The sequence below is a fragment of the Zonotrichia albicollis genome, chromosome 4, assembly GCF_047830755.1.
Source record: "Zonotrichia albicollis isolate bZonAlb1 chromosome 4, bZonAlb1.hap1, whole genome shotgun sequence".
NCBI lineage: Eukaryota > Metazoa > Chordata > Aves > Passeriformes > Passerellidae > Zonotrichia > Zonotrichia albicollis.
Window position 1 is genome coordinate 69,610,661 of NC_133822.1, and position 26,537 is coordinate 69,637,197.

Genomic DNA, 26,537 nt, shown 5'->3' on the forward strand with positions numbered 1-26,537 from the left:
GAATCTTGTACAGGAACAGTTTATTTAATTAAAGCATTGTGTCATAGTGCAGCCTCCTAGTGTTCTCATGGGAAAATACTTGACTTTATGTGGGACAGAAGTAGCTCTCCATCATCAAAAAATGTGAAAGCAGAACTGAGCTCCTTGGCATTTTTGAAAGAATTACATCCTCTGTGTTTGAGCTAAGTATAGGGTCCATCAGCTGCTAATAACTGTAATGATGATGTCCCACGCTGGTTTCTGGAGAAAAATGGGGCTATATCAGGCAGGGATCTTGGACAGATGCTACACCACCCACAGTGGCAGGAGATGGTCAGCAGAATCCTCTTCAAAGACATGGATGCCGGGATATGAACCCCCAGAAGACAGGGTGCTCACCACAGAAGACACAAGCAATGCACTCCCACTTACAGTTCCTCTGTTTCATTCAGGCAAGAAAAACTTGGCCCAGGCAAGTTGGGGTTTTGTTTTGGTTTTTAAAATTTTTTTGGTTTGTTTTTTGTTTGTTTGTTTTTTAAATAAAAACAAAGGAAAAAGGAAGGAAAAGTCAACAAAATGCGAAGCGGAGGGAATGGGAGAGAGGAAAAGAGGGATTAACAAAGGTTTAGGGCTCCTGTGCCCTGTTGCATTTGGCAGCCCCCTGGGCAGCTCCTCTGCAAGCAGCCAGCAGAGCTCTCCCAGGCTCCACTTCTCAATTCAACTGAGCCTTGCACAGACAGAAAGACAGAAAGGCAAAGAAACAATAAATCCCAGGGAGGCCAGTGGACACAGAGCTGAAGCATCCATGGTGCTCTCTGGTCACATTCCAAACCCACTTAATCTTTTGGCCTCTGGAGACAGATAAACAGCCCTATAAAAAGCTCATGGGAGTGTGGGGAGGGGAAGACCTTGAATTTAAGATGAATTTCCTATCAAGGCCACAAATATTCATTGGTTCTGCTACCAAGCGTATAATAGCACAAAAATAACATTTCCCTCAAGATAAACAGCTTTTCTGATACCCAGGAGAGAGGCTGGCTCCTCAGCCCATCTTCCTTTCAGACCAGCAGCATACCCTATATATGGCTGTGCTTTTTCCTCTCCTTTTTGCTGGGGCAGATTCACCATCTGGGGCACATCTGGCACTCGTGCCCTAGACACACACAGAGAATGAGCTCCTGCCTGTGTCTCTGTGCAGAGGATCAGGAGCTGGAGTCCTCCTCACAGGCACACGTTCAGCTAGATGACCTGGAAATATCAATATCTAATGATAAATTAAAACCACTGGAAAAACAAAGATGCAAGTGCCCTTAAAAGAATGTTTGCAGTCTATGAGATCTCATTAAATTATGGGTTTCCAGCATTGGCCCCTGCCTTTGCAGCAGCTGAAGTGCAGTAACCCAGTGAGAGAAGCTTCCTAGGTTGTAAATCAAGCCTGTGCTAAGACACTGTGTTTAATGTAAAGGAACTTGGAATCTCTACAGCTCCATCAAAAACCAAATGTGGAAAATGCATTTAGGCCATTTAATGGAGAGCTGAACCACTGTGAAATATTCCTGCAATGGAATTGTTGCGCAGAAAAAAATCTCTGGCTTAGATGAGGAGTTACAGCAATCCCTTGCCAGGTATTTTGTATTAAGAGCTAGCTTTAAACTGTATATTGTTTCCAAGAATGACAAGATAAATAAATAGCCCTGGTTCCACATTATAGCTAAACATTGTTCAGCTTCAATCAAAGCACAGCCAAGGGCTTTAGAGCCTGAATCAAAGCATGCAGGACTTTGAGTGTCTTGTCTTTGACTTCAACTCTTAACTGAGTCAGTTACCAGCACAAAGAGAGATGTTAATCAGAGACCTCTAATGCTTTTTCACTGCTGACACATCAATTCTGGCTCTGGACACATTTCTGCCTAGGAATGTGGGCACAAATCTGGGCTCTCTGGAGACCTGGGAAACCTCAACAGCAGCAGTAACAGCTTTAAATTATGTGTGTTGCAAAGGGCCTGAATCCTTTTCTCAGGCTATTAATTTGCAAAAAATGGAATATTCTCCAACCCTTTTGAGCCTACTTAAGGAAAAGCTTTCACTAACCAAACAAGACTCTTGCTGGAAAGCATTTTTAGCCTGGCCTATTAGCTTATCACGGAAGTGCTTTTTTTTTAATTCATCAATCCTGAAACTGGATTTTCCAGAGACAAAAAAGCCCTCATATATTCCCATTTGTAACATGAATTTTGGTCTCACTCTAGCAGACCACTTAACTCTTGGGTGCTATGCTGAGCAGAAAGGATGGTTATTTTCCTGACTCAATCAGGCAGCTGATCATTTAATGACAATTGGCAGGAAGAGTTTTCCTGCCTAAAACATAATAAATGTCAGGACCTTTTATCAATTAACAATGGCAGCAATGCATGAGCTACTGATGAATGCAGATCTGTAGCAGTTAGTGTCAATAATGGGATCTCCTTCATACTTCTAACTATTCTGTTGCCTTGTCAAACACCTTGGCATCCTGTGAATGACACAGGATCCACCATTTTTTCATCTAGTTTAGCAGGTTTTATGACCATTGATAACTATTTCTATTTGGCAACTGGATAAGTAAAGGATTAAAAGGCTTGGCTGAGGAAAAGACAGTTCCTGCCCTTCCCTGCTTCCCAAATTAAACACCAGTGAATCACCTGTCACTCAGCAATTATCCAGGATTCAAGCAAATGCACAAACTGAATGCAACCAAATGCAGTTGGTACTAAACCCAATTTCTGTTGGTACAGAGGCCATCAGCAACATTAGGAAACACTCTGAAGTGTCATTGCTGGCAGAGCAGAGGACCAGGGGGACAACCCCTGCTGTAAGACACTCAGAGTACACCAGGAAGGACGCCCTCGCTATGTTGGACCATCAGGTCTTTAACACAAGCAGTGTGCTGCAACAGCTCAGAATGATCAAAAGCCCTGACATCCAAAACCTGAATGAAAAGGTAGGTGCTGTGGATTTTGAATGCAAGTTAAAAAACCCCTAAAAACCAAAAAACCTTTTTTTAATGTTGTAGTAGGTTTTCTTTTAAAAGGGTGCTTACATGCATTTTTAAGTCTGGAAAATGGCACTTCCTTGCCACAGCCAATCACAGAACAACTGCACTTCTCAGCTGTAGTTATTTCCATCCTTCTGGAAGCCATTGTTCCCAGGACAAGGAACTGTTCAAGCACTCTCTAGTCTCAAGGGGTCATCAGAGTAATTTCAGAAAGATTAAGGCAAACCTCCTCCATGAGTAAGTTAAACTAACCAGAGTGACTTTGTCCTGGAGTGGATGGAGAGTGCTCAGATATCCTTTGTGTCACCTCTGGGAAAGAAGGGGATTTCTGCTCTTCTGTAGGGCAGCAGTAAATACCTGATAGTACCAATTCATGACAAATCTGGAAGAGATCATCCACCTAAGCCTATAGGTTCCATATCTGTGTCAAAATACATGGAGGACTAGACACAGCACCTTGTTCTGTCAGAGGTTACCTGGATCCTTTAGAAGAAGCCATTGACCCATGGGCTGGATATAGTTAGGGAAAGGTTTCAGCCCTTTTGCTAAAGAAGAGCAAAGCAAGGGTCTCAGTACATCACTTGGAGCCTAACAAATGGCTCCTGCAAGGATGCTCAGAGCCATGGGCTGCCATTGCATCCTTCAAATCAGGGCAGAGGGACCTGTGCCTGGCAGTGATACCCATCCTTATATAGACCAGATGCTGTGTCTTGGGGAATATCCTATCCTATAGTCACTGTTCACATGATGTCAAACATCTTCCTTCCCTCAGGAGTGTATCTCAGGCCCCCAGAGGAGTCCTGACATAAGCATCTTCCTTCTTGCAGATCTGTGGTGTTCCAGGAGACCAGCCATGTGCCACAGCAGCCTGTGGAGGAGCTTTGTGCCAGGACAGTCGTGGACTGAGGCAGTGTGGTGGCCCAGACTGCAGTGGAGCTCTTCCTCTCTCCTCTGAGGCCTTCAGGAAAGCTGAGGAGACTGCTGTGATGCTGAATAACTTGACTGCTCAGCTACAGGAACCTGCGAATCAGGTGCTGTATATCAAACCTACATTTGTTCAGTGAAATTGATGGAGGATGAGATTTGGGAGGTCACAAATCTACAAAAACTCACCTGCTCTTTGGACAAAGAGTGGTGACATAGTGATGGACTCTATCCCAGCATCACAGACCTATCATGATTCAGTACCAGGTGTCAGCCCCACCAGGAGATTGGCTTTATCTAGATCTTCTTCCTCATAGCTGCTGATTTCAAAAGTCATGGTGCCATGGTTTCTATGGGAGTAGGTGGTTTCAGGCTAGAATTGTCTAAATTTTTACTGGGAAAGATTCAAATGGCACCATTTGTCAGTAGCCTGACATGCTTATTGCAATGGGATTACTGCTGTGCATGGTGTTAAGCTCTATTTATACAACTTCCTACTACTCTTATGCTTGCCAATAAATTCCTTTGGAAAATAATTTCAAGATGAAGCTTTTCTGCCCCCAGTAATGTTTAGGAGGGCATCAATTAGTTGACTATACTGCACAGTAGCAGTGAAAAATAATTCAAGCAAAGTGTGGCCAATGCAACGTATGCCAAGGAAACAAAACAGACAAATCCCAAAGCAGCAGTAAGGAGTTTGTTCCTATTAACAGTCAGAGATGATGCCTGTTCCAGTTATAGGCAAAGCACATTTCCAGCAGAAATGACATTCTGCTGTGGCTTTGTCCCGTCCCTGCAGGATGCCTGGGCATCCATTTCCCCTCTTTAAAATGCCCTCGGCTGCATCCCAGCCAGCCAGGCTGGAAATGAGCAATGGGGGCAGCACCGAGCCCTGAGCGCTGCCGGGCTGCCGGGACATCGCCTGGGGGGCACAAGCCTCAGGCACCCCCGTGGTAACCTGAGTGAGCTATTCTGAGCCGTTTCAGAAATAAAAACATCAGCATTTTTCTCGTTGCATGGGGAAAGATCAGATCTCTCCTCTCTGCAGACCACAGAGGTACCTGGGCCATTCTGGAAGGCAAAGCCCCTACCAAAGTAAAATATTGTTGGAATTTGATAATTAGTCTGAAGTTCTCATTTAAATTATCAAGAATACTAATTTAGTGGCAAAACGTAACTTTTAAAGACAAGCCTTGAACTCTACTTTCCTTGTGTCCTCTTGTTAAAATTTATAGCAATTCAGAGGGTGGGGAGGGTTTACATTCTCCATTTCAGGGAGGCTCCTGCCTTCCTTAGCAGACTCCTGTCTTTCCAAACCGAGACACCTCTTCAGCTGTTTTTTAACAGCAAGTCCAATGTGAAATGACAAATGAAATCACATTTTCTGTAATCAGATCTGAATCTGATCACTGACAAGCTACAGTACTGCAATAACTGTCAGTATTTGTTTTTAGAAACAGGAGGGAGCTGTGGTTTAGCAGTGGTTGCAGAGAGGAAAAAATGCTTGATTTAGGCTTTTTCTGAGGCCAGATGAAGCCCAGGATGTAGCAGCTTCTGGAGTTCCCCAAAGAGGTCTCCTACTACTTTTCAAAGCCACATCAAGTGATTCCAGCTGAAGCTTGGATCAAAATTACCTTTGTGTCAGAGCCCAGCTTTCAAAGCAGTGGCAGATAACCTCCAGAAAATGGCACTGCTGTTTCTAACAATATTTCCAGGTTAAAAGCATTAGAAAAATGGCAGAAGACAGCAAACTGAAAGGGTCACGATTTAATGGGCAACTGGAGACAGCTATCAATCAAATTGAAGCTGATGGAGAGATCACTAAGGAGTTCATCCAAAAAGTGAAAGTCTTCTTGTTAGGTAAATATGCAATGTTCTTTTTGACTAATTTCTCATAAATATATTCCAATATAACACAGCATAATGGATAGCCAGAAGATGATCTAGCTGTGTATGCATGAAATTTCTTATCTGCATCCTGAACTGTACAAACTATTTCAATCCCTTTTTCCTAGTGCTTCTTTCTCCTAGGTGACAGTACTTTGTATCAATTTCACAATATATCTGTTACATTCTGATTATCATCTTTTATTACTGAGTTTAATTCCAACTAACTCTCTCTGTTCCTGGTTTATCTGGGTAAAGGACTACTAAAATAATTTCATACAAAATATAATGGCCAGGCATGTCCAGTGTACCCTCAAATTGTTATTCCACCCCCTTCTTCCAGGCCCATAAATAGAGGCTCTCGGTAGGGAGCGTGGGAATTAGGACACATCCCACTCCATCCTCTCCATAAAGCTGTAACTCGAGGAATCAAAGGATTTTGGTAGAACTTCACAGCTCTCATAAAAAAAATTAACAAAACAACCGTATCTACCCTAAAAAATTTCCACTCTCAGGATTGCAGAAGAATGCTGTAGGAAACAGATCCTAATTTTTTTTACCAGATGCACATCAAAGGGTTCAAATGTGGCAGGATTTTCTTTAATCTTTCTTCACTGTAGCTGATCTTGTAAATTTCTATGGATTGCAGTCTTGGCATTCATACCTCTACATCCAAATGGGAGCAAGGGCAGGGGACAGAGGACTTCTTTTGTTCAGAAAAATTTACATTATTTTATTGATTTAGAAGATTTACGTCAATTTGATTGCTTAAGAGTCTCAGATTTTTATTGATAGCCACTGAAAATTCCATTTTTCACTCTTCTTTTATGTTTCTTAATAGACAGACAGCTTTTATTAACAATTTTAAAATATTTTTTTCAAACTTTTTTTGTTAATTTTAAGAACAAGAACAGCTGAGAAGCATACAGTTAAACATTAAAAATACATTAAATCTGCTGAACTTGACATTGATGTGAATGGTGATTCTGGATGAATAAATTTCTACAGAAAATAGCTCTCAGGAATTCACTACTGTTTGCACACTAAATGTCTTCTATTTAATCCTTGCTGACTTACTCTGCAGATTACCACAACCATTTAACATATCTCAACTGCTTTATCATACAAGGTCTTGTCTATAAATGAATGTGAACAGAAAACAAAACTGATGACGTGACTTCTCAAGACATTGACTACTCTGTGTGTGCCTCTGCCTCTTAGCAAAGAGCTAGGACAAGCTCATTTGTAATGGGAATTTTCAAAATACAGTTTTTTCTATGGTAAATTCTCATCCTATGCAAGTCTGACCCAAGTTCCCTCTGCAGCTTAGCCTTTCTCATTAACCAGCAAAGGAACCACTTTCTCAATATTGTGGCAACTCCAGGGAAGGGATTACACCCACTGGCCAGCTTGGAAGCCTCCATTCACACCCCAGCCTCACCAGCACCTCTTTGATCTGTGGGCCAGGGGAGAAATGGGCTCTGACACATCTAGCTGTGCTGGGCACTGATTTAAAGCCCTCCACGGGCTCTGTCCTACATCAGAATTTTAATAACTCAGTTCAAAGTGGGTTCAAATCCTCATTTCAGCCAGTTCTGACAACACTAACAGCAGTATCTGGAAGCATAATATTAAATTACAAAATGTTGGAGATAATTCTCTTACCCCCTTGCTGTGCCTGTCAGCTTTACTCTCCCCCATAACTCAGAGGGTAGGCAGCCATAATGACCATTTGCTGGGAGGAAGGAGCTGCTTCAGGATACTCTCAGCTCCATTTCTGTTGCAGATGAGAGTGCCCCTCCAGAAGACATCGAGAAGGTGGCAAATTATGTTCTGCAAATAAACCTTCCCCTGACTCCACAAGAGCTCACAGGCATGCTTGGCAAACTCCAAAGCATGATGAACCACTGTGAGAAGTACAAACTGAATAACAAGAGAAACATAAAAAGGGAGGATGCTCAGACACTGCTGGTGGAGGCACAAGAAGCTGAGTAAGTAGAGTATTCTCATTCTGCCAGCTGGGGTGGCACTGTGCACAGCAGGACTGCTCCATTCCCCTGGCAGTATCCCAGTAACACTGGAAGGAGAATTCAGATGGAGATTCCACCTTGCCTTTTCCACAGGGCCTCTGTCACTGGCACTCGGGCTGCAGCAGCCAACATGCTGAAAGGAGCAGCTCCTGACAGCTCCTGGCTCCTCTGCCTGCTGTCAGAGAGGCCAAAGCAGCTCCTTAACTCCACCTTGGACCTGGTGGAGCATTACATCTGGCTCACTGGCTTGTTTGAATAAGGGTGAGAAAAACCCAACAAGAGAAAAAAACATGTTCACCCATGAGTGTTCCCTCCCAGCTGTGCACCACCCGGCAGCCAGCAGCATCCAACCTCACCCTGAGTACAGCAGCTCAGGTGCTCCCCCACAAAGCCCTTTTCTGAGGTTTTGCTTTACCAATTTACCACAATTTTAGTGGTTGTTGTTGGACTTGAGGAAACATTCCTGTATGTCAGCATGGGTGCATTTGAAACATGTTCTTGCTTTGCTCACCACACCATGATATTACATACACTTCCTTTTTTCCATTTTAGCAAAGCAGCTAAAGCTCTTCTGCCAGTGGATGAAATTAATAATAAACTAAAAAATGTTGTGAAGTCCCAAGGGCACTCCAAAAGCGCCATCATAAAGTCAAATGAAGAGATACAAAGCATCAGAACACAAATCTCTCAGGTATCTTGCTGCAAATATTTTAATTTATTTGCTAGATTTATTAGAAAGAGATATTTCATTCTGAAGTTTCATTAACATAAACTTAAATAAACAAAACCAGAATGTGGCATAGATATGACACCAATTCCATACTGCTTAAGTATCTCTTAATCCACTGACAGTCCCTCATTACCACACTCCACGAGCTGGATGGATGTTGCATGAGAAATCACAGCCTTCAATTGCTCTGTTTTAGGCTGAGAACCAAGTGAACAAGACAAACAATAAACTAAATGACTTGTCAGCCAAACAGGCTGAGATGGAAGATGAAAGTGCCACATGGCAGGCAAAAATGCTGATGAACAAGAACCAAGCTACAAAGGCAAGAGCAGAGGCAGAAGCAGCTCACAAGCAAGCCCAGAAAATGGATAATGTAAGCTCTTCTGTCACATGTTTAGGGGAAAAAAACCTCCCCCATGTTTAATAGTATTTTTGCTTCAGAAGCATTGCCATGCTGTCATAAAAACTTTTAACATTTTCCTTATGCCATGCAGTGTGAAATGCCATGGTTAAGAAGAATTTGTGTTTTATTTTAAGGTTTCTGGCATACACGTCTGTTTGCTTGAATGACAGAAAACATACACATTTCTCTGGCTACTACAAGACATTTTTCTTGCACTGTGTATAAGACTTGTAGTCACCATGGGCACCAATAAACACAACAGAACAAATTACAAAACCAGATATTAAAATACATGAGTGATGGAAGCACCCTGACAATTCATCCTGTGCCGTTCTCCTTCAGAGAAAATTGCTGTGGGAGTAACTTGGAGTTTTTGATTGGCTTGGTGCTTTCCAGTAGTTCAGTTTTCTTAAAATGCAGCTAAAAATTTGCTAAAATGGCAAGAACCAAGTACCCATACCACAAGCTTGGAACATGGCCATATTTCCAAGTTACAAGAACTGTAGGCAAAATCTAAGCTGCAGCCTCAACAGCAACATAGACCAGCAGGGAACAGATTAGCCAGTAAATATTACTGCAATCGAAAATGTAAAAACCCCAATGCTGCTACAGATAATTCATTAAATTTGAATTAAGCCTTATGGCAAAATGAAATTTACAGAAAAGCCCTATCAACGGAAGCAAAACCGGCATAAACTTAAATATAAATTAATAAATGAAAAAATATATTAAATAATATTTTCTTTATATCCTTGCCCCTCCCTCTCCTTTAGATTACTCCACAGGCACTTTGTTTTAATTGATTTCTATTAAATTTTGCAAAGCATTTTTCAATGTCTACAAATTAAAGATCTATTTTTTAATATTTAAGAGAATAGGGAATCTAAACTTTGGTTCCAAGAGGATGTTAAAAAAGTATTAAAATTTCCTTCTGTACACCAGATTAATTATGAGATGCTCTTAAACTAAGTAATGGCATTTTGTTACAGGAATTTACTGATGTTAAAAGAAAGTACACCATTCTTCAAGAAAAGCTAAAAACCCAAGGACCTCCAAAGGTAACACTAGAAAAAGTGAAGCAGTTGAAAGAAGAAGCAGAAAAACTGGCTGAAGAGACTGAAAAGAAGATAAAAAGAATAACAGGTGATGTTCTCATTTCCACAGTGAGTGGTAAATACTGTATAGTCATGAATTCAAGGCTAAAGTCCTTGCCCACAGACACTAACACACTAAGTTCACCCAAAATTAAGTTTAAAACATTTTACCTGGTTAAAACCCCTGCCTGAAGCTACTCATTTTAAAAGCAGTTGAATTGATTTGGCCTATGTACTTTTTCTGACTTAAATATATTGCTATAAGCAAAGGTTATGAACTGTCCACACAGGGACTTGCAGAGATTTTCTTCAGTTTAAAAATGGAGTTAATGCAAAAGCTGCATAAAACCTGGCTGCAGATTTATCTGGAGGCCCTGATTGATGCATTTGCTTTGGGCACTTGGACCTTCTATCCTTCCTCTATGCTCTGTCTTTCCTACATCACCCAGGCAAGGGCTGGTGTGACAGAGCTGCAGGGCAGCTGTTTTCCATCAGCCCATACTTGCTTCCCCTTCAGACCTTATCTCTGAGCAATGGCAGAGCAAACCAGCTACAACCACAGCTTGTGGAGACTGCAGCTGGGGTGCCCTGAATCTGGGGCGCCATGACTGTCAGGCAGAGGGGCCACAGGCACTGCAGACAGAGCTGCTGTGGCTGTCCTGGCACACAGTGCTGCTCTCACAGCTCAGGGGGTCACCAAAAAGGAGGAGCACATCTCATGTCCCTGCACACAGGGAACCTAATCCTCCTTGTAGTAGAGAGCTGGGCATTCCCACTGGGAACCCTTAGGCCTAGGATCCTGCCAGGCTCAAATAAGAAATTACCATGTAACATCAGCAAAACTGAAGCAGAAACTCTATCCCAGGAGAAAACTCCTCAGGACAGGATCCAAATAAATATTTTGAGCACAGACCTTGAGGAAAAGAATTAAGATTATCCATGTCACTCCAAATGCCTGAACAGGACATTAGAAACAGGCCTGAATCCCGTGGGTTTAACTCATGACCAATATGTTTACATTGCTGTAGCTTCACAGGAATCAGCAGAAAACAGTTACAGAAGTGAGGGAGACCTAAGCCCATCACACCCAAATTGTCTAGGCTTTACACACATCAGTGGACACACTGTTCCTCTGGGTGTTTCCATTTAAACCAAGTCCTTTAAGAGTTCCACATTCTGTCCATCCCATCCTAGCTGATGGACAAAAGCACATGCTGAGAAATTAATTTCTTCAAGGCTATCATGTTTCTCTTGCTATCCAGAAGCCAGACTTTTCCCTCCAGCTGCACATATAACATTTCCCATTCAAAATGGGCTTATTGCCTCTAAAACTTATGGAAAAAGAAATGCTGCTAATCACTGGATTTTACTTACACAACAAATGTGAGCATCATTGCTCACATCATTGCATGTCTCTGCTTTTCTAGATTTGGAGAAGAAGCTTCAGGAACTGAATCAAACCAAACAAGACAAAGCAGAGCAACTGAGACAACTAGAGGAACAAGTGATAGCCATTAAAAATGAAATCACGGAGCAGGAAAGCAAGTATGCAACATGCAAGAGTTAGGGTCTGAACAGACCATCAGGTAAAATGAAGCTGAAATCACCATGATTACCACGTCCTGAGCATCCTGGCACAGGCCACTGTCCTCTGGAAATGCATCTGAAGTGGCCTAGTGAATAATGTAATTTTACCTCTTTTTCTTTTTCTTCTTTTGTCCAGTTGAGTTTATATGGAAATAGGAAATACCTTGTAATAAACCATCTGATTTAGTAATCAGGTGTAGTCTTTGAAGGAGCTCTACAATATACTCCTGTGCACAGTCTAGGGCTTCCTGTGGTGGAGGAGGGGGGCTGGAAATGCAAAAAGAAGACTGCTCAGAGAGCTGCTGGTAGCTGTCCCAAAGACAGACTGAAGCAGCACCCTGTGTCTTCTGCCAACCCCTACAAACCGTGGTTGTGCCACGACCCTGCACGGGGCTGCCGAGGCTCGGATGGGGCGATGCAGGTGAAACCCTGCGGCTCCTGCAGTGGGATGGAGGTGAGTGAAAGCCTGCGACTCCTGCCGCAGGATGCAGGTGAGTGAAACCCCGCTGGCTCCTGCAGCGGGATGGAGGTGAGTGAAACCCTGCGGCTCCTGCAGCGGGATGCAGGTGAGTGAAACCCTGCGGCTCCTGCAGCGGGATGGAGGTGAGTGAAACCCTGCGGGCTCCTGCAGCGGGATGCAGGTGAGTGAAACCCCGCGGCTCCTGTAGCGGGATGGAGGTGAGTGAAACCCTGCGGCTCCTGTAGCGGGATGGAGGTGAGTGAAACCCCGCGGCTCCTGTAGCGGGATGGAGGTGAGTGAAACCCTGCGGCTCCTGCAGCGGGATGCAGGTGAGTGAAACCCCGCGGCTCCTGTAGCGGGATGGAGGTGAGTGAAACCCTGCGGCTCCTGCAGCGGGATGGAGGTGAGTGAAACCCTGCGGGCTCCTGCAGCGGGATGGAGGTGAGTGAAAGCCCGCTGGCTCCTGCAGCGGGATGGAGGTGAATGAAACCCCGCGGCTCCTGCAGCGGGATGGAGGTGAGTGAAACCCCGCTGGCTCCTGCAGCGGGATGGAGGTGAATGGAACCCCGCGGCTCCTGCAGCGGGATGGAGGTGAATGGAACCCCGCGGCTCCTGCAGCGGGATGCGGGTGAGTGAAACCCCGCGGCTCCTCCAGCGGGATGGAGGTGAGTGAAAGCCTGCGGCTCCTGCAGCGGGATGCAGGTGAGTGAAACCCCGCGGGCTCCTGGAGCAGGATGCGGGTGAGTGAAACCCTGCGGGCTCCTGCAGCCGCTCCTGCTGACATCCAGCAGCATCCCGGCACTGTCAGCGCTCCAGCCCCATCTCCTCACCGGGGCAGAGCAGGGTTCTCCCACAGAGCCTGGCGCTCTGAGGGTCCCGCTGTGCTCCTGGAAAGCGGCAGGCAGCAGCTCCGGGCAGCGCCGGGACATGGGGACACGGGCGCTGGGGGACAGAGCCGATTCCCCGCTGCCCACTGGATGGCAGTGCTCAGATGCTTAACGCAGAAATCAACTTTTAAGTATTTTCTCTGACATTGGCGCTCCTGCAGTGCACGTTTTTCTTATGCTTATAGGGGGTTTCACGCGTTTTTCACTAATGTAACCAGCAACTGGAGAATAACTCCAGCTCTTAGGTTTAAGTTGTGAGTCTAAAGGGCCAGAAATGTTGAAAACCGGTTTCTCCAGCTCTTGTCCCACAATTTAGCACTTCACAGAAGTCAGGGTTCACTCAGCAGTTTCTTTTAGCCATCAAGAACACATGAATTGGCCTAAATTTTAGGCTGTAATTATTTTTTTATATACTGATAAGGAAGGACTCTGTGGTTAAGCAAGTGTTATAGACGTGCCAGAGTTTAGAAAAGACTGAAGTGAGCTACGCCTCAGTTTCAAACTCCCACCCTCGTTATACATACTCCTGCAGGTCGCAGAGCAGACCAATGATGGGTTTTCCTCAGTCAAAAGCATTCGTGTCATTGCTGGCTGGACTGTCCCACTGCGAGGGACTGCATTCAGCTCGGTGCTGCTCCAGAGCTGGACGCAGCCCAGACCACATCTGTAAAACTCGGGAATGCTCTGCGGGAACACAGGGCTCTTGACATTTACCCATGCCAGCAGCACCCGTAAAACAATCCTTATCGATCCCACGGAGATAAACACTGCATAGTTATCACCCCGTGTTTACAAGAGCTAAAGTAGCATTGGTATGCGCTGGGGGCTTGGGTGGGAATTGCTGGCAGATGAGATTTCAGAGATACTCCTCTAACTCAAACCAGCTGTGCTCCAGGGCAATGTGCAACATGCATTACACTGACACATTCTGTTGTGAAAATAATGGAATCAAATTATAATTTTGATATAATCTAACAAAGCCACCTGAACACAGGAATGCATGGAATTTGTGGGCTGGCATTTTCTGAATTTTAGCACTTTGGAAAAATCATCTGTGAGGTGTGAGGCTTCTTTCTAAGTTACTAGGCTGTAATCAGATGAGTGTATTTAGTCTGACTTTGACATAATGAAATCAAACATCTCTGTTTTACTCGGAGCACACACCAAGCTTCTCACATGCAGGTCTCCAGGTAGTGAGGATTTTCTTCAGGTTTCAGTGCATCTCTGCTGGACTGCACCTGGGAGAGGCAAACTGAAGCTCTGACAGAAATTTCCAATTGCATATAAACCAAAATTTCATTCATGGCTTTAAAAATCTGAATTCATAAGCAAAAAGTTGAAAGAGAACTTCCCCCTAAAATCCACTGTTGACTATGAGAATTGCTGAATGGCTTTCCACAAGCTGCACAGATGAGAAATCTGTAAACACAAGGCAGTTAAACAGGCCTGGAGAGGAGATGTATCCATGGGGGAAACAGAAATCGCTGGGAGCAAAGCGGAAGCAGGAACAAGAAATTCAGCACAGAGCCTAACCTCCCCTCCCTGCCCCCAAGCATGCTCCGACACAAAGGAAGCAGATCCGATGGGACCAGTGGCCACAGAACTCCAAATCCATCCTGTGACAGCTTCAGAAGTTTACAACTGTGTAGCATTTCCCATTGGAAGTGATGCAAAAACTTACAAAGTGTTTTTTTAAAGTTAATTTGTGGGGAAAATGCCTATTTTCCCCACAAAAAAAGAGTACCTATTTGTAGTTTCCCCTGGACCTCCTCCTTGTGGGCAGAAATGGCTTCAGAAATTTGTTTCTTGAAAAAGAATTGAAATAAGTTTCCTGCTGTAGAGCATTTTTACTTCAATAGCATTAATCAAAATGCAAACAACACAACCAAACTGACATATAATCCAAAATATATTTAATCAAAATCATATCATCAGCTCTGTCTACCAGGCATTTGACCGCTGCAGTGCTTTAAGAACATGGGTGACCAACTGGGTCCCACTGGGGTCAAATTCTGAAATTTTGTTTTTTGAGACTTCCAACCATGCACAAACACAAACACTCCAGGGAGGCAAAGGTGGTTCACCAACCACAAGGATAGGGCACTAAACTGAAATTTTATCATTTGAAGAATCAAATTAAAATACTCCCACTCACTCTTTGTCACGAGCACTGCAGAGAGGGAGGGACACGAGTCCCTGTTCCTAATTACTCACACACTGAGTGTGGTGGTTTCTGTTATGTCTGAAAGAATGCCACAGTTGTGGGTGATGGTGGCCACCCCAGGCTGTGGCCGAAGCTCCAGCTCAGCCCTGGTGTCGCACGCCAGGGTCACCCCCAGGCTGGAACAAAGCACGTTTTCATGCTCTCTGTGCCAAGGCACAAAGGAGCCTGTAGGGAAAGATAGGACTTCTACAAGGCTACGAAACAGGAAAAAAAAACAAAAGGAGAAAACTTCAATCAAAGTTGGAAAAGTACGGGACAGAAAAAGTCCAGTGGCAATGAAAGAGTTGCACATGGGGTGATGCTGCTGCTGCCCATCTGCCATGGGCCACAGGAGGCTCTACCAGCAGCAAAGCAAAACATTTTCTATTAGTGGGGGGACCAAAATGTTTGCTGTACTGAAGGTTAAAAAATACAACAGGGTTATGAAACTGAATTTGTTTTCTGAGTTTAGAAGACCACATTGCAGAAGAAGTTTAGGATATTACAATTCCTGCCCTGTCAGTATAGAATGATTTAATTTTATGGATTTCTTTAATGAAACAGCTCCACAAGTTCTTTAATCCAGAGTCTTGGGTTATGTTTCAAACGTGGTGTTTAACCTTTAGGGCAAGTCACTTGGTATCTCTCTGTTTCTGCTTATCCATCTGTAAAATGAGAATGAACATATTTACCTACCTCGGCAGGGTTTGCTGGGCCAGACAGACCATGGTGTGTTTTCATTCTGGCACAAATAGTGAGGGCAAAGTGTTCTTGGGGGGCACTGGTACCTTGTAAAGATTTACACAAGTACACGTGTTACACGTGTGCAAGCACAACCTGGGTATATAAACCCAGGCATTTGTCCCAGCCACATCCATCCTTCATACACACTCCTAGGTGTTTGTTGAACCCTAAACATTTTCCCTGGGTGCTGAGGGGACTCTGCCCCCAGCCAGTGAAGCCCCATGATCCCCAGCAGAGGCCAGGGCACTGATGTGGGAGGCTGGGGCGCAGGGGCAGCTCCAGCACAGCCACTCATTCCTTGCAGCTGCCCCAGGGCCCCTGAGAAGGCGACAGTGCTGTGTGCTCCCAGGGAATGTGACACAGCCTGGCAGCGGCTGCTCCAGGCTTGCTGGGCCTCCCTGCCTGTGCCAGAGCCAGGCCTGGCCATGTATGGCAGCCACCGTCCCCAGGAATGGCACTCCTGAGCCACGTGTGCTGGTACCACAGCACCAGGCAGAGCGGGGCTGCTGAGCCTTGCGTAGGACAGTTGTCAAACCCCTGGTGCTTTGCTGGGCTTTGGGCCCTTCCACACAAGTATGCACCACTGTCCGTCCATCCATCCATCCATCCATCCATCCATCCATCCATCCATCCATCCATCCATCCATCCATCCATCCATCCATCCATCCCAGGGGCCCGGCTCCATCGACACTAGCGGCAGAAGGCAGGATTAAGTCAATAATCCCATTCCTTCATTGTATCTCCACCGACAGGAGCAGGGAAGGGGGAGACTCGATTGGTGACTCCCCCCACCTATCCACCACCCCCTTCCGATTGTCGCACCCTGCCCAGAGCCCGCTCCCGACGCTGGAAGGGCACAGCCTGCGGGCGGGGGGCCGGAGTTCCCGGTGTCCCGTTCGGGGCTTCCCGGCTACAGCGGGACAGGACCTCGCTCGCCTCCCACCCCGCCTGAGCCGCCCTTCCTCGACGGCGGCTCTCCGTGCCCCGGCTGAGGGCCGGGCTGCCCCAGGGTGGGGGCCGGCCGGGAGGGGCTCGGCCCGGCCCCGCGGATGCGGAGGGGCGGAGGAGGAGGAGGAGGAGGGCCGGGGGGCACCCGGCGGCGCGGGGCCGCGGTCGGAAACGGCGGCGCCTGCGTGGAGCGGCCGGAGCAGCCGGAGCAGCGGCGTGGAGGGGCAGCCGCGTCCCGTCCCGTCGCGTCCTGTCCCGTTCTGTCCCGTCCCGTCCTGCCGCCCGCCATGGGCCGCCTCCCGCTGTACCTCTGCTGCTGCCTCGGTAACTCCCGTTCCGCTCCTCTCCGATCCGCTCCGGCCGCCGTCGGGGCACGGCGGGCTGGGCGCGCCTCTGCACTGCCCGCCGGGGCGGCTCGGGGCGCGCAGCCCGGCCGCGCTCCCGCTCCCCTCTCTCACCGTGTGTCCCCCTCTCTCACCATGTGTCCCCCTCTCTCACCATGTGTCCCCCTCTCTCACCCTGTGTCCCCCTCTCTCCCTCCCTCCGCGGCCGCGCAGCGCTGTGGCCCGCGGCGGCACAGGAGCCCGAGTACAGCTATGGCTGCGCCGAGGGCAGCTGCTACCCCGCCACCGGCGACCTGCTCATCGGCCGCGCCGCCCGCCTCTCCGCCTCCTCCACCTGCGGCCTCCGGCAGCCCGAGCCCTACTGCATCGTCAGCCACCTCCAGGTGAGCGGCGGCCGCGGCGGGCAGCGCTCCCGGGCACCGCGCTCGGGGCCGGCGCTGGGGCGGGCATCGCCTCCTGCGGGAGCTGAGCCGGGGCTGCGCGGGGTGCGGGGGCTGCGCGGGGTGCGGGGGCTGAGCCGGGGCTGCGCGGGGTGCGGGGGCTGCGCGGGGTGCGGGGGCTGCGCGGGGTGCGGGGGCTGCGCGGGGTGCAGGGGCTGCGCGGGGTGCGGGGGCAGCGCCCGGGCCGGCGGGACGGACGAGCACCGCCCGCGGGTGGGGGCGCGGGCAGCACCGTGCCCCGTGCGGGACCCCGCACCCCGGGTGCAGGGAATGCCCGCGGCTTTCGGCTCCGAGCCCCCTTTCCCGATCGAGGCCAATAAGGAAGAATGTGCCGCAGTAAGTTCAGTTAATGCTTTATTTCCCGGCTCGCTCGGAGCCGTCTAGACAGCTTCCTAAAGGAGAGTGGGCTGTAGGGCTCGACAGTGTTTTGTCCACAGTCTCAGTAATGTAATTACATGTGTATGGTCTCGGAGTGGAAGGATGCAAATGATATTGTCTCTGCACATCTGGTGAGCTGCTGCTCTTTAAAGCCAGAAGCAGCTCATCAAACTTAAAATCTCTGAGAGAGAAGGGATGGTGGAGAAGAATAAACTATCAGTTATATACGTGGAACTCTGTTGAACTGAAAGTAAAGGGATAATCTCCGGACGAATTACTGTGTAGACAATAGGGCCGGATTCTGGCACTTGGAAGGAAAACCACAGGAAGCAGGAGAGGCTGTAGCCCTTGACTCATTTGTGCCCTGAAGTTACCAAGTCTCCCTTCATCCTTTCCCCACCTTCAGTTTTACCATATAAGTTCTGTCTAATGGCTCTACTTTATTTGACGAGGGATCTAGCTTCTCTGAACATTTTCAGTGTATGTTGGGATTGACTTTAGCAACATAAGCATCTCTGGTAGAATGAAATAACAAAGGTGCTTTGTTACATTTTCTTGTCTCAAAAAATGTTGAAGTGCCGTTGTAAAAAGCATCACTTCAGAAAGTTCTCATGTGCCCATATTCCTGATCTCCCTGCCCCGGTTCAGTGTTTGGGATGTCCCTGGTTATTCTGAACCATACATAGTGTGTGGTATTGAAGAAATCATGGAAGTTGCCAGTATCCTCTTAGCCCACTTGAGTGCTTGGCAGAATTAGGATCTGCTAGGTCTTCTGGGATTCAGTTTTGGTCAGAGGAGAAGCAAGTTGTGGCATGAAGCGTGGGGGGAGAGAAGCCTGGAGCAGGCAGTAGGGAACATCCTCCTGGGACCCTGCTCTTGCCGTTCTTTGTGCCGGACGAGTGTTGGAGGGCTCGTGGGAGGTGAAGCCCTGAGCTTGGGAGGAGCCACTGAAGCCAGGACTGGTGAAATGGAAAGCCTGTGTGGTGCAGACCTGCCAGCTGTCACATTCTTGGCTGATAAAGAACAGCATCTGTCTCCATAAACGTGCTGCAGGAATGATGCCTGTGTAGCTTTGGGCAGGGATGAGTCCTTGCTGTGTTGGGGCTCCTTCACTGCCATCCAATGAGCTCTCCTCATCTGCCCCCTCCCGTTGGTCTGGGCAGGATCCCTCCCTTTGGTTCAGTTTGCACCCTGCCTTGCAGTCAGAAAGTGGTGGTTTTAGGCAGAAGGACAATGCAAAAATAGCGCTGTTTGTAGTAATAGCCAGAATGGGGTTTTGTCCCCTGGTGAAGAAGCTTCCGGCTTTCCCAAGCAGCACATCCCAGACTTGTTCTGAGCTGGTTTTGCTTGGGCAGACCTTGTAATGTGTGCAAATGGACCTTATGTACACAGTTTGGGGTTGCAATACCAGCTGAGGATGCAAGGTTTGGGTAGGAGTTGGACCAGCTGAATTCAGAGAAAAGGGTTAAATCACTGAGGGCTTCTTGATGGGCACTGGGCCTCAAGGGAGGTATCCCTAATGCAGGCAGCTTGCATCTCCAAGGCAGCTTCCAAAAGGCAGAGTTATTTCTCACGAGTTGTTAAGATGCAGTTTTGCACGTGTGCATTTTTACAGAAGCAATTCAGCAATTTTCTGTAGATGTTGCCATTGGTTTTGAATTCCACTGGAGAATACGTGCGCTGGAAGAGATTTCCTGAAACTGCAATTTTCATTGAAAGCATGCTTCCCATAAAAATGAAGTTTATGGAATTCCTGGCATACTTTCCATTACATTAATTCATAGAGGTAAAAACACTGAACATTTCAACAAAAAAAAATCTTTGATGACTCCTGCAGGCAAAATGAGTGGAATGTGATGTGGATGGAAAATACCCTTATCTGCAGGAAGCAACTATTGCCCCATGGATAAAATCAGTAATGCTGATTATCGTGTTGTTTCAGGAGGACAAAAAATGTTTCATATGTGATTCGGAGGATCCCTTCCACGATACTCTCAATCCCGACAGCCATCGCATTGAAAATGTTGTCACCACGTTCGACCCAAACCGCCTGAAGCTCTGGTGGCAGTCGGAAAATGGTATGTGGTTTGTCCGGAGCAATTTCCGGGGCTGGGAGCTGTTTTCCCTCCTTTTGTTGAAGGGTACCTGTGGGTTTGCTCTTATCTCTGGCCTGCTGATTACTGTCCTGTGAAGGATCATGCTGTGTGAGGAGCCATGAGTAAAACTGGCTGCCTTTGTGTGCCCTGGAGCGGTCCTTAATGTGTAACAAAACCCCTCGGGTCCTCCAGGAGTGCTGGAAACAGCTGTCCAGGCACTCTGCAAGAATCCTTTCCTAAAGAGAAGAGTTTCCCACACTGGCCTCAGATCTCCCTCATATTTGGGCAGCAAGAGCGGAGCAGCCTTCCAGGAGCAAATATCCCAGGGCTTCCCCACGCCCGGGCTGGAGGCTGTGGAAGGAGGGGGTGTGGGCGCAGAGCTGCTCTTGCCCTGCCTGCAGTCCTCCAGTTTCCTTCTCCTACCCCTGGACAGTAAAGCCAGGGATATTTCTTACCCTACAAGCTGCCTTCTCTCTCCTGAGCTCCCTGAATTTCTGTACCATTGGCCAAGCAATGAAGCCAGCTCATTAAAAACAAAAATTGCATATTAGTTTGGTGGTTTTTTGCTGGTTTTTCAGATTGGTTTTTGGTTTTTTCTTTTAATCCTTCCTCTGCCTGTTTTACTTTTCTGGTTATGCTTTTGGCATGCTTTCATACACAGAAAAAGGCAGCAAGGGTTTCTCAAGCAGCAGTCCTACCCTGAAACCTTAAAGCCAGCTGGACAGGGTGGGATTTCTGCAAATTCATTGGCAGCAGCTGCCTTATTGTATATGAGAAAAAAAAAGGTAATATTTGTAACAGTTTTGCTGCCTGTTAAAGAAAGATTTTCACTAAATCCTTTTTAACCATTTAGATCAACTGCTTGCCGCTAGCAGTCCTCTTCCAGCATTCCAGATAATTCATGTTTTTTGCAACAGGCTTGGCAGCATTCACACAAAAAAGTTTCTTAGCTCATAAGGTCATGAAAATGTCCTTCAACAATAAAAAACAAATGATTCTTTCTGTCCAATTAATGTTTTCAGGCATACAGCATAAGGGACCATTGCTGCATGCTTCACAGAAGGTTACATCTGGTCAAAAATTTAAGTGCCTTATTGTTTTATTATTTTCATTTCTTACCCTTTCTCCTCTCTGTAAATCTTGGTTTTATTTTTTATTTCCAACTACAGTATAATTAGTATCCAGCTGTTTCGAGAGCTCTTTTCACAAGGCAAAATAATATTTCTGGCTGTTTTTCTTCCTTTCTGTGTAGAGTCCTTGACCACAGGTAGTCTTACAGCAGTTTGGGAAACTGTTTTTCCTCTCACCATTTTCTTAACCCTTGGGACTGCAAAGCAGGGCTGTGATAGTTGCTTTAGGAGTGTGTCAAAACCAGGTTATAAAGGAGCTGTTTTTGTGGACAGGAGAGTCCAGAGTGAGTGAAAAATGGTGGGGAATGGCCCCCACCAGGCCTCAGTGAGACTGAGGGTGTTAGGGCTGCACAATCTTGTGCTGCTGCTGCTGCCAGAGAGGCTGGGCTGTGGGAGAACAGCCTGTGACCACCACACACATCTGGGCTCAGCATCCCCAGCTGGACTGGGGGCTTTGGTGCCAGGGCCCAGCCTGTGCTGGTCCCAGCCATGCCTCTGTCTCAAGTAGCACTGCGGGCTCACGCTCTGGGTGTAGCGTTGGGTGCTGATCACACGCAGGAATCGCACACTCCAGCAGGTTCTTGGTGTCTCCCCTTCTGCCTCAGACACACACTAAACCATCAAATTCCTTTTCCACTACAGAACCAAGTGGTAAAGAAAATAGTCTCATGCCAACAGAGTGAAGAGCTTTGGCAAAATGTAGATGTAGAGAGTGGCAGGTGTCCTTGTTTGCTGAACACTTTCTTTTCTCTGCCCCTGCAGGTTTGGAAAATGTGACTATCCAGCTGGACCTGGAGGCTGAGTTTCATTTCACTCATCTCATTATGACCTTCAAGGTAAGGAACCACAGCCTTACCCTGAACCCTAAAACATGAAGAAATGAGAGGTCTCATAGTCCTTCACATCTATTTGATATTTGGGATTAGGACTTTGTCTGAACTGTTTGGTCTGAATTTTTCAGAGCTGCCAACCATTAACCAGTGCTGAAGTCATGCAGAAAGGCTGAGTTCTGATTTGTCTTTGAACTCCAGTGAGGCTGTAGAAGGAGTCGTGCTGAAGCTGGGTTTTGTACTGGTGTGTTTCTGGTGGTTGTATTCCAGAAGATTGTTAGCTAAGTCATATAGTAGCAAGGGTTTTTTTCCTGAAAAAAGTTGGCCATGGTATCAGTTTTCATTTGGCAAATGGAAAGGTCTTCAGGAAGAAGGAACATCTGTACACAAAGTGTCTTTGTTTTTTTACAAACAGATGTCTTGGAATGGTAGCTTATGTCCCGTACATCCTAAATGTTCTTCCCATGTGGACAAATTAATGTCTTCATTTTTGCGCATCAGCTTTCTAGGACAGCTGGTTCCTCTTTCCTGGGGCATCAACAAGGGTTTCTCCCTGTGACTTAAGGTGGTGGCTGAGGTGGAAGGTGGTCATTTCTACTGAAGCCAGCAGTGAGGGACCCCCAAAAAACCCTGGCACTGCAGCCATTGTACCCCAGTACAAACTGGGGCTTGGTCTGCTGTCAGGAGGAAGACTGCAGGGGAAAGATAGTTTTAATGATGCCTTGTGGACTTTGTGTGGTAGATAGTTGAGCTGTCTTACTTCTGGGTTGCTAAATTTTTTTGTTGGGTGAGATACTAGTTTCTAAGTTGGGTGATATTTTCAGGCAGGAAGCAGAGAGAAAATTTCTTTCCTGCTGTGACTGAAATGCTTTTGTGCTTGGCTCTGGGAGGTCCTTCACTGAATACATAAAACTAAGGAAGAGATTGTTGGCATTTCTTGGTAGGTACAAGCTAGGGTTAAGTAAATATCTGGTTTTTGAAAGGCAGCACAAAAATGAAAACATGATTTTATTTAGGTCAGAGGGATTAAAAATCTTTTCAAAACTTCATTAGTTTGTTGTTCTAGAGTCGGATACGTGTAGGTAAGAAGGACACTGGTTTGGTGAGGTGAATGCAGCCTGCCAGAGTCTGGGCAAGGCCAGCTGGAGAAGGGTCACTGGGGATGGGGGCAGTCAAATGCAGTGTGAGAGGATGAAGCTGAACCTCTCCATCTCCATAAAGAAGGTTTTCTTAAGGCAGCACAGAGGACAGCTGAACATCAGAGATGCTGCAAAAGGTCATGTGGTCAGGCAAGGAGGAAATGGTGGGGCTTCTCTGAGCTTCAGAGCTACCTGCTCAGCAGTAACTTCTGGGCATCAGAGCTTGATGGGAAGTACTGCAGTGACCTCCTGCTCCCTACAGTATGAGAGGAAGCCAATTAGGTCCTTTGTAAAAGATAAGGACAAGAGGTACAGCAAGGAAGAGGGCTCTGCTGCTTTCCACAAGCTGTGGGAAAAAATTATTTTTGTCTCTGCAAAGCCCTACTTTAACCCCCACTTTCCAGAAAGAGTTTGGAATCAAAAAATTTACAAGTTTTCTTGTTTAAATGTGTTTAAGCACTTGGCCACTGGATGCCATCTTTTGAAGATGGGTAGTAGTCTATGGCTTGATGAGTGTTATTTCATGTGTCTGCCTCTGAGAAGAAAGTGGAATATCATCAGAAAAGTGTTTCTGATATTTCCACATATGGGAAATAGTCGGTGCAGGGAGAGAGATTAAAATCCAGACATGTGGATTGTTCACACTACTAAGATTTAATGTAAATGCAGATAATAATTAACCGAATGAAATCTATTGTTTTTCTTACCGTTAGACATTCCGTCCTGCTGCAATGTTGATTGAAAGATCATCTGACTTTGGACAGACCTGGCACGTTTACAGGTATTTTGCATACGACTGTGAGAGCTCCTTTCCTGGGATTTCAACTGGACCCATGAAGAAAGTGGATGATATAATCTGTGATTCCCGATACTCTGACATTGAACCTTCAACAGAGGGAGAGGTCAGAGACAACTTTTCTAATATGCTTGTTGCTTAGACTTTTTCCTTACAAATTCAGATTCTCTTATTTTTGAAGCTGAATCTTTTGTTGTTTGATTTTTCCTCCAGGTAATATATCGTGTTCTAGATCCTGCTTTTCGGATTGAAGATCCGTACAGTCCAAGGATTCAGAGTATGTATGCAGTTGCCTTTCAGGCTGATTTGAGAGCATTTCAGCATTTATTTGCTTAGGAAAACCTGTAATCCACTAACGAAGTCATGCATTAGCCCCAGTAGCAGTTTTGAAGTCATATGAATATCTCTGTGTATGGCTCCTTTTCCTGACTCAGACAGTGATGTGCAGGGAAATAAAGATCAATGATGTGAACTCAAGGGATTGCTCTTATACACTTCTTTGGATCTGGTCCTTTTCTTAGTTGATCAGGGATTTGTTTTCGTTAAAGACTCCCTTTCCCCAAAATACATGCAGTTGCCAAGAGAAACCTTGGAATATGATCTTATCATTGTACAGTATTCAGAAAGCAAATGAAGAGAGCTACAAAGGTACTTATTTCATTGTGCATTTCTAGCTAAAATCAATGGGGTCATGTTTTATTTTTCAGAACAAAGTAGTGACTTTGGAACAGTTGGCCATGGTAGTTGGCATGGCTGGATCACTCAGATGTGCTCATAAACCACAACTTGCTGTAGTGTTTGTGCATGGTCATGGCAATGCATGAGAGATCTGTTGCTCAGTGTGGCTTTAAGAGAAACCTTGTGGGGTGTTTGGCCTGGGGGAACTGCAGTGCTCAGCCTTAACCTGACCTGATTTAATATGCATTCTCAGGCTGGGTTCATGTCCTTCAGTGTAAAGCTACCTGGAGCAAAAGGAAATATGTGAAGTAGAGGAGTGTCTGCTCGTTGCTATGAGTTTAATGCTATTTTTTTTCTTTACTCAGCATTTTAAAGGAGAAACTGCTTTCATGGTCTTGAAGTGCTTTGTCAAGCCTAGTTCAAGGCTATAAGAAATTACACAGGATTCACAATATCAAAGTAGACATGTGGATGGTATTAATTACTGCAATATTGTATTCCCATGGATTATCCCTCTGGAAATTCTTTGTGTTTGGTCAGTGATGGGGTGTTACTTCTTTCCACAAAATGTAACTAATTACATTTCCTAGCAAAGTTGGGTGTGTACAAAAGAAGAATTGTCTTTATTTCCAGCTAAGACTTTTTCCAAAAGTCTTATAAGTCTATTGGCTCCTGGTCCACTTGGCAGCAGTTTCTTGATATCAAGTCCTTACCCATCTTATATTTTAAAACCCCAAAGAACCAGTGTCTTTTAGGTAGTGGTTTTCTCCTTGCCTTCAACATTTGTGTATGTGCCTGTGCATGTCTATAATAAAATAGACCATTATTTAAAATTATGCATAAATTTACTTATGCAGTTATCAACTTGTAGTAAAATAATGTAATTTTTTTTTAATTTGGGGAGTATGAAGTGATGTGTAGGTGCTGAAATCAAATCTGATCTAATCTGCCCATAGGAAGCAGGCTTAGGAAGTCACTCCTGGCTTCCTCCCATTCAAAATATTATCTGGCAAATAATTCCAAAACGGGCTTGCTGGTTAGCTATTTTGTGTGTGTCCCCTGCAGACCTATTGAAGATCACAAACCTGAGAGTCAAATTTGTCAAGCTGCACACTCTGGGAGACAACCTGTTGGACTCCAGGATGGAGATCCGAGAGAAGTACTACTATGCCATCTACGACATGGTGGTTCGCGGGAACTGCTTCTGCTACGGGCACGCCAGCGAGTGCGCGCCCGTGGAGGGCTTGGATGAGGAGGTGGAAGGAATGGTAAATATTCACACTCTTCTTGACTCTGCCTCTTTTAAGTGATTTGAACACAAATGTAAAGATGACGCTGTCCCTCACCTCCGCACGCTTGATTTTCAAACAACAGAACTGTTATAATTATTCCTCTGTGGCAGACACATCTGTCATTATTGGTATTAACCAAACACATATCTCAGATTAGGTGATAATTGTTTTAACATTCCTTTTCTGATTGTGTTGCAGAGCTGATGAAACTGAAAGGTAGGAATGAAGAAAGGGAGTGTAACCTTATTAGGTCAGAGACCGATATATGAGTTCACTTGGTTACCTTAAAATTGAAGTGGAATAGAGGCATCAAAGGCTGAAACACTTGTGAATCAAACATAACCTGTGTTTGTATTAGTTGTTGATTGTAGCCCTAATAAACAAAGGCCCTGAAGGAAAACCCTGCTTGCCTCCATGGTATGCTGCTGCACAAGTGCCACATCCCTTCTGGGGTCTGCTTTTCCCCATGCTTTTTGCATGACAAGCCACAATAGCACCCTGTT

The 26,537-nt window shown here is 46.0% G+C and overlaps 2 protein-coding genes across 2 annotated transcripts in view; both read left to right on the plus strand.

The window, feature by feature from the left end:
* The window catches only part of LAMB4 (laminin subunit beta 4), a 43,083-nt gene extending 31,225 nt beyond the window's left edge, over positions 1-11,858 (plus strand). Inside the window, exons 28-35 of the mRNA XM_074540038.1 lie at positions 2,754-2,959; positions 3,841-4,044; positions 5,653-5,797; positions 7,611-7,815; positions 8,407-8,545; positions 8,781-8,957; positions 9,977-10,130; positions 11,509-11,858. Of these exons, the coding sequence (XP_074396139.1) occupies positions 2,754-2,959; positions 3,841-4,044; positions 5,653-5,797; positions 7,611-7,815; positions 8,407-8,545; positions 8,781-8,957; positions 9,977-10,130; positions 11,509-11,648 (1,370 nt within the window). The 3' untranslated portion in view covers positions 11,649-11,858. The remainder of the gene's footprint in view (positions 1-2,753; positions 2,960-3,840; positions 4,045-5,652; positions 5,798-7,610; positions 7,816-8,406; positions 8,546-8,780; positions 8,958-9,976; positions 10,131-11,508) is intronic.
* A 5,179-nt stretch (positions 11,859-17,037) lies between these two features.
* The window catches only part of LAMB1 (laminin subunit beta 1), a 42,966-nt gene continuing 33,466 nt past the window's right edge, over positions 17,038-26,537 (plus strand). Inside the window, exons 1-7 of the mRNA XM_074540039.1 lie at positions 17,038-17,235; positions 17,469-17,638; positions 20,016-20,151; positions 22,062-22,135; positions 23,982-24,170; positions 24,278-24,341; positions 25,808-26,010. Of these exons, the coding sequence (XP_074396140.1) occupies positions 17,199-17,235; positions 17,469-17,638; positions 20,016-20,151; positions 22,062-22,135; positions 23,982-24,170; positions 24,278-24,341; positions 25,808-26,010 (873 nt within the window). The 5' untranslated portion in view covers positions 17,038-17,198. The remainder of the gene's footprint in view (positions 17,236-17,468; positions 17,639-20,015; positions 20,152-22,061; positions 22,136-23,981; positions 24,171-24,277; positions 24,342-25,807; positions 26,011-26,537) is intronic.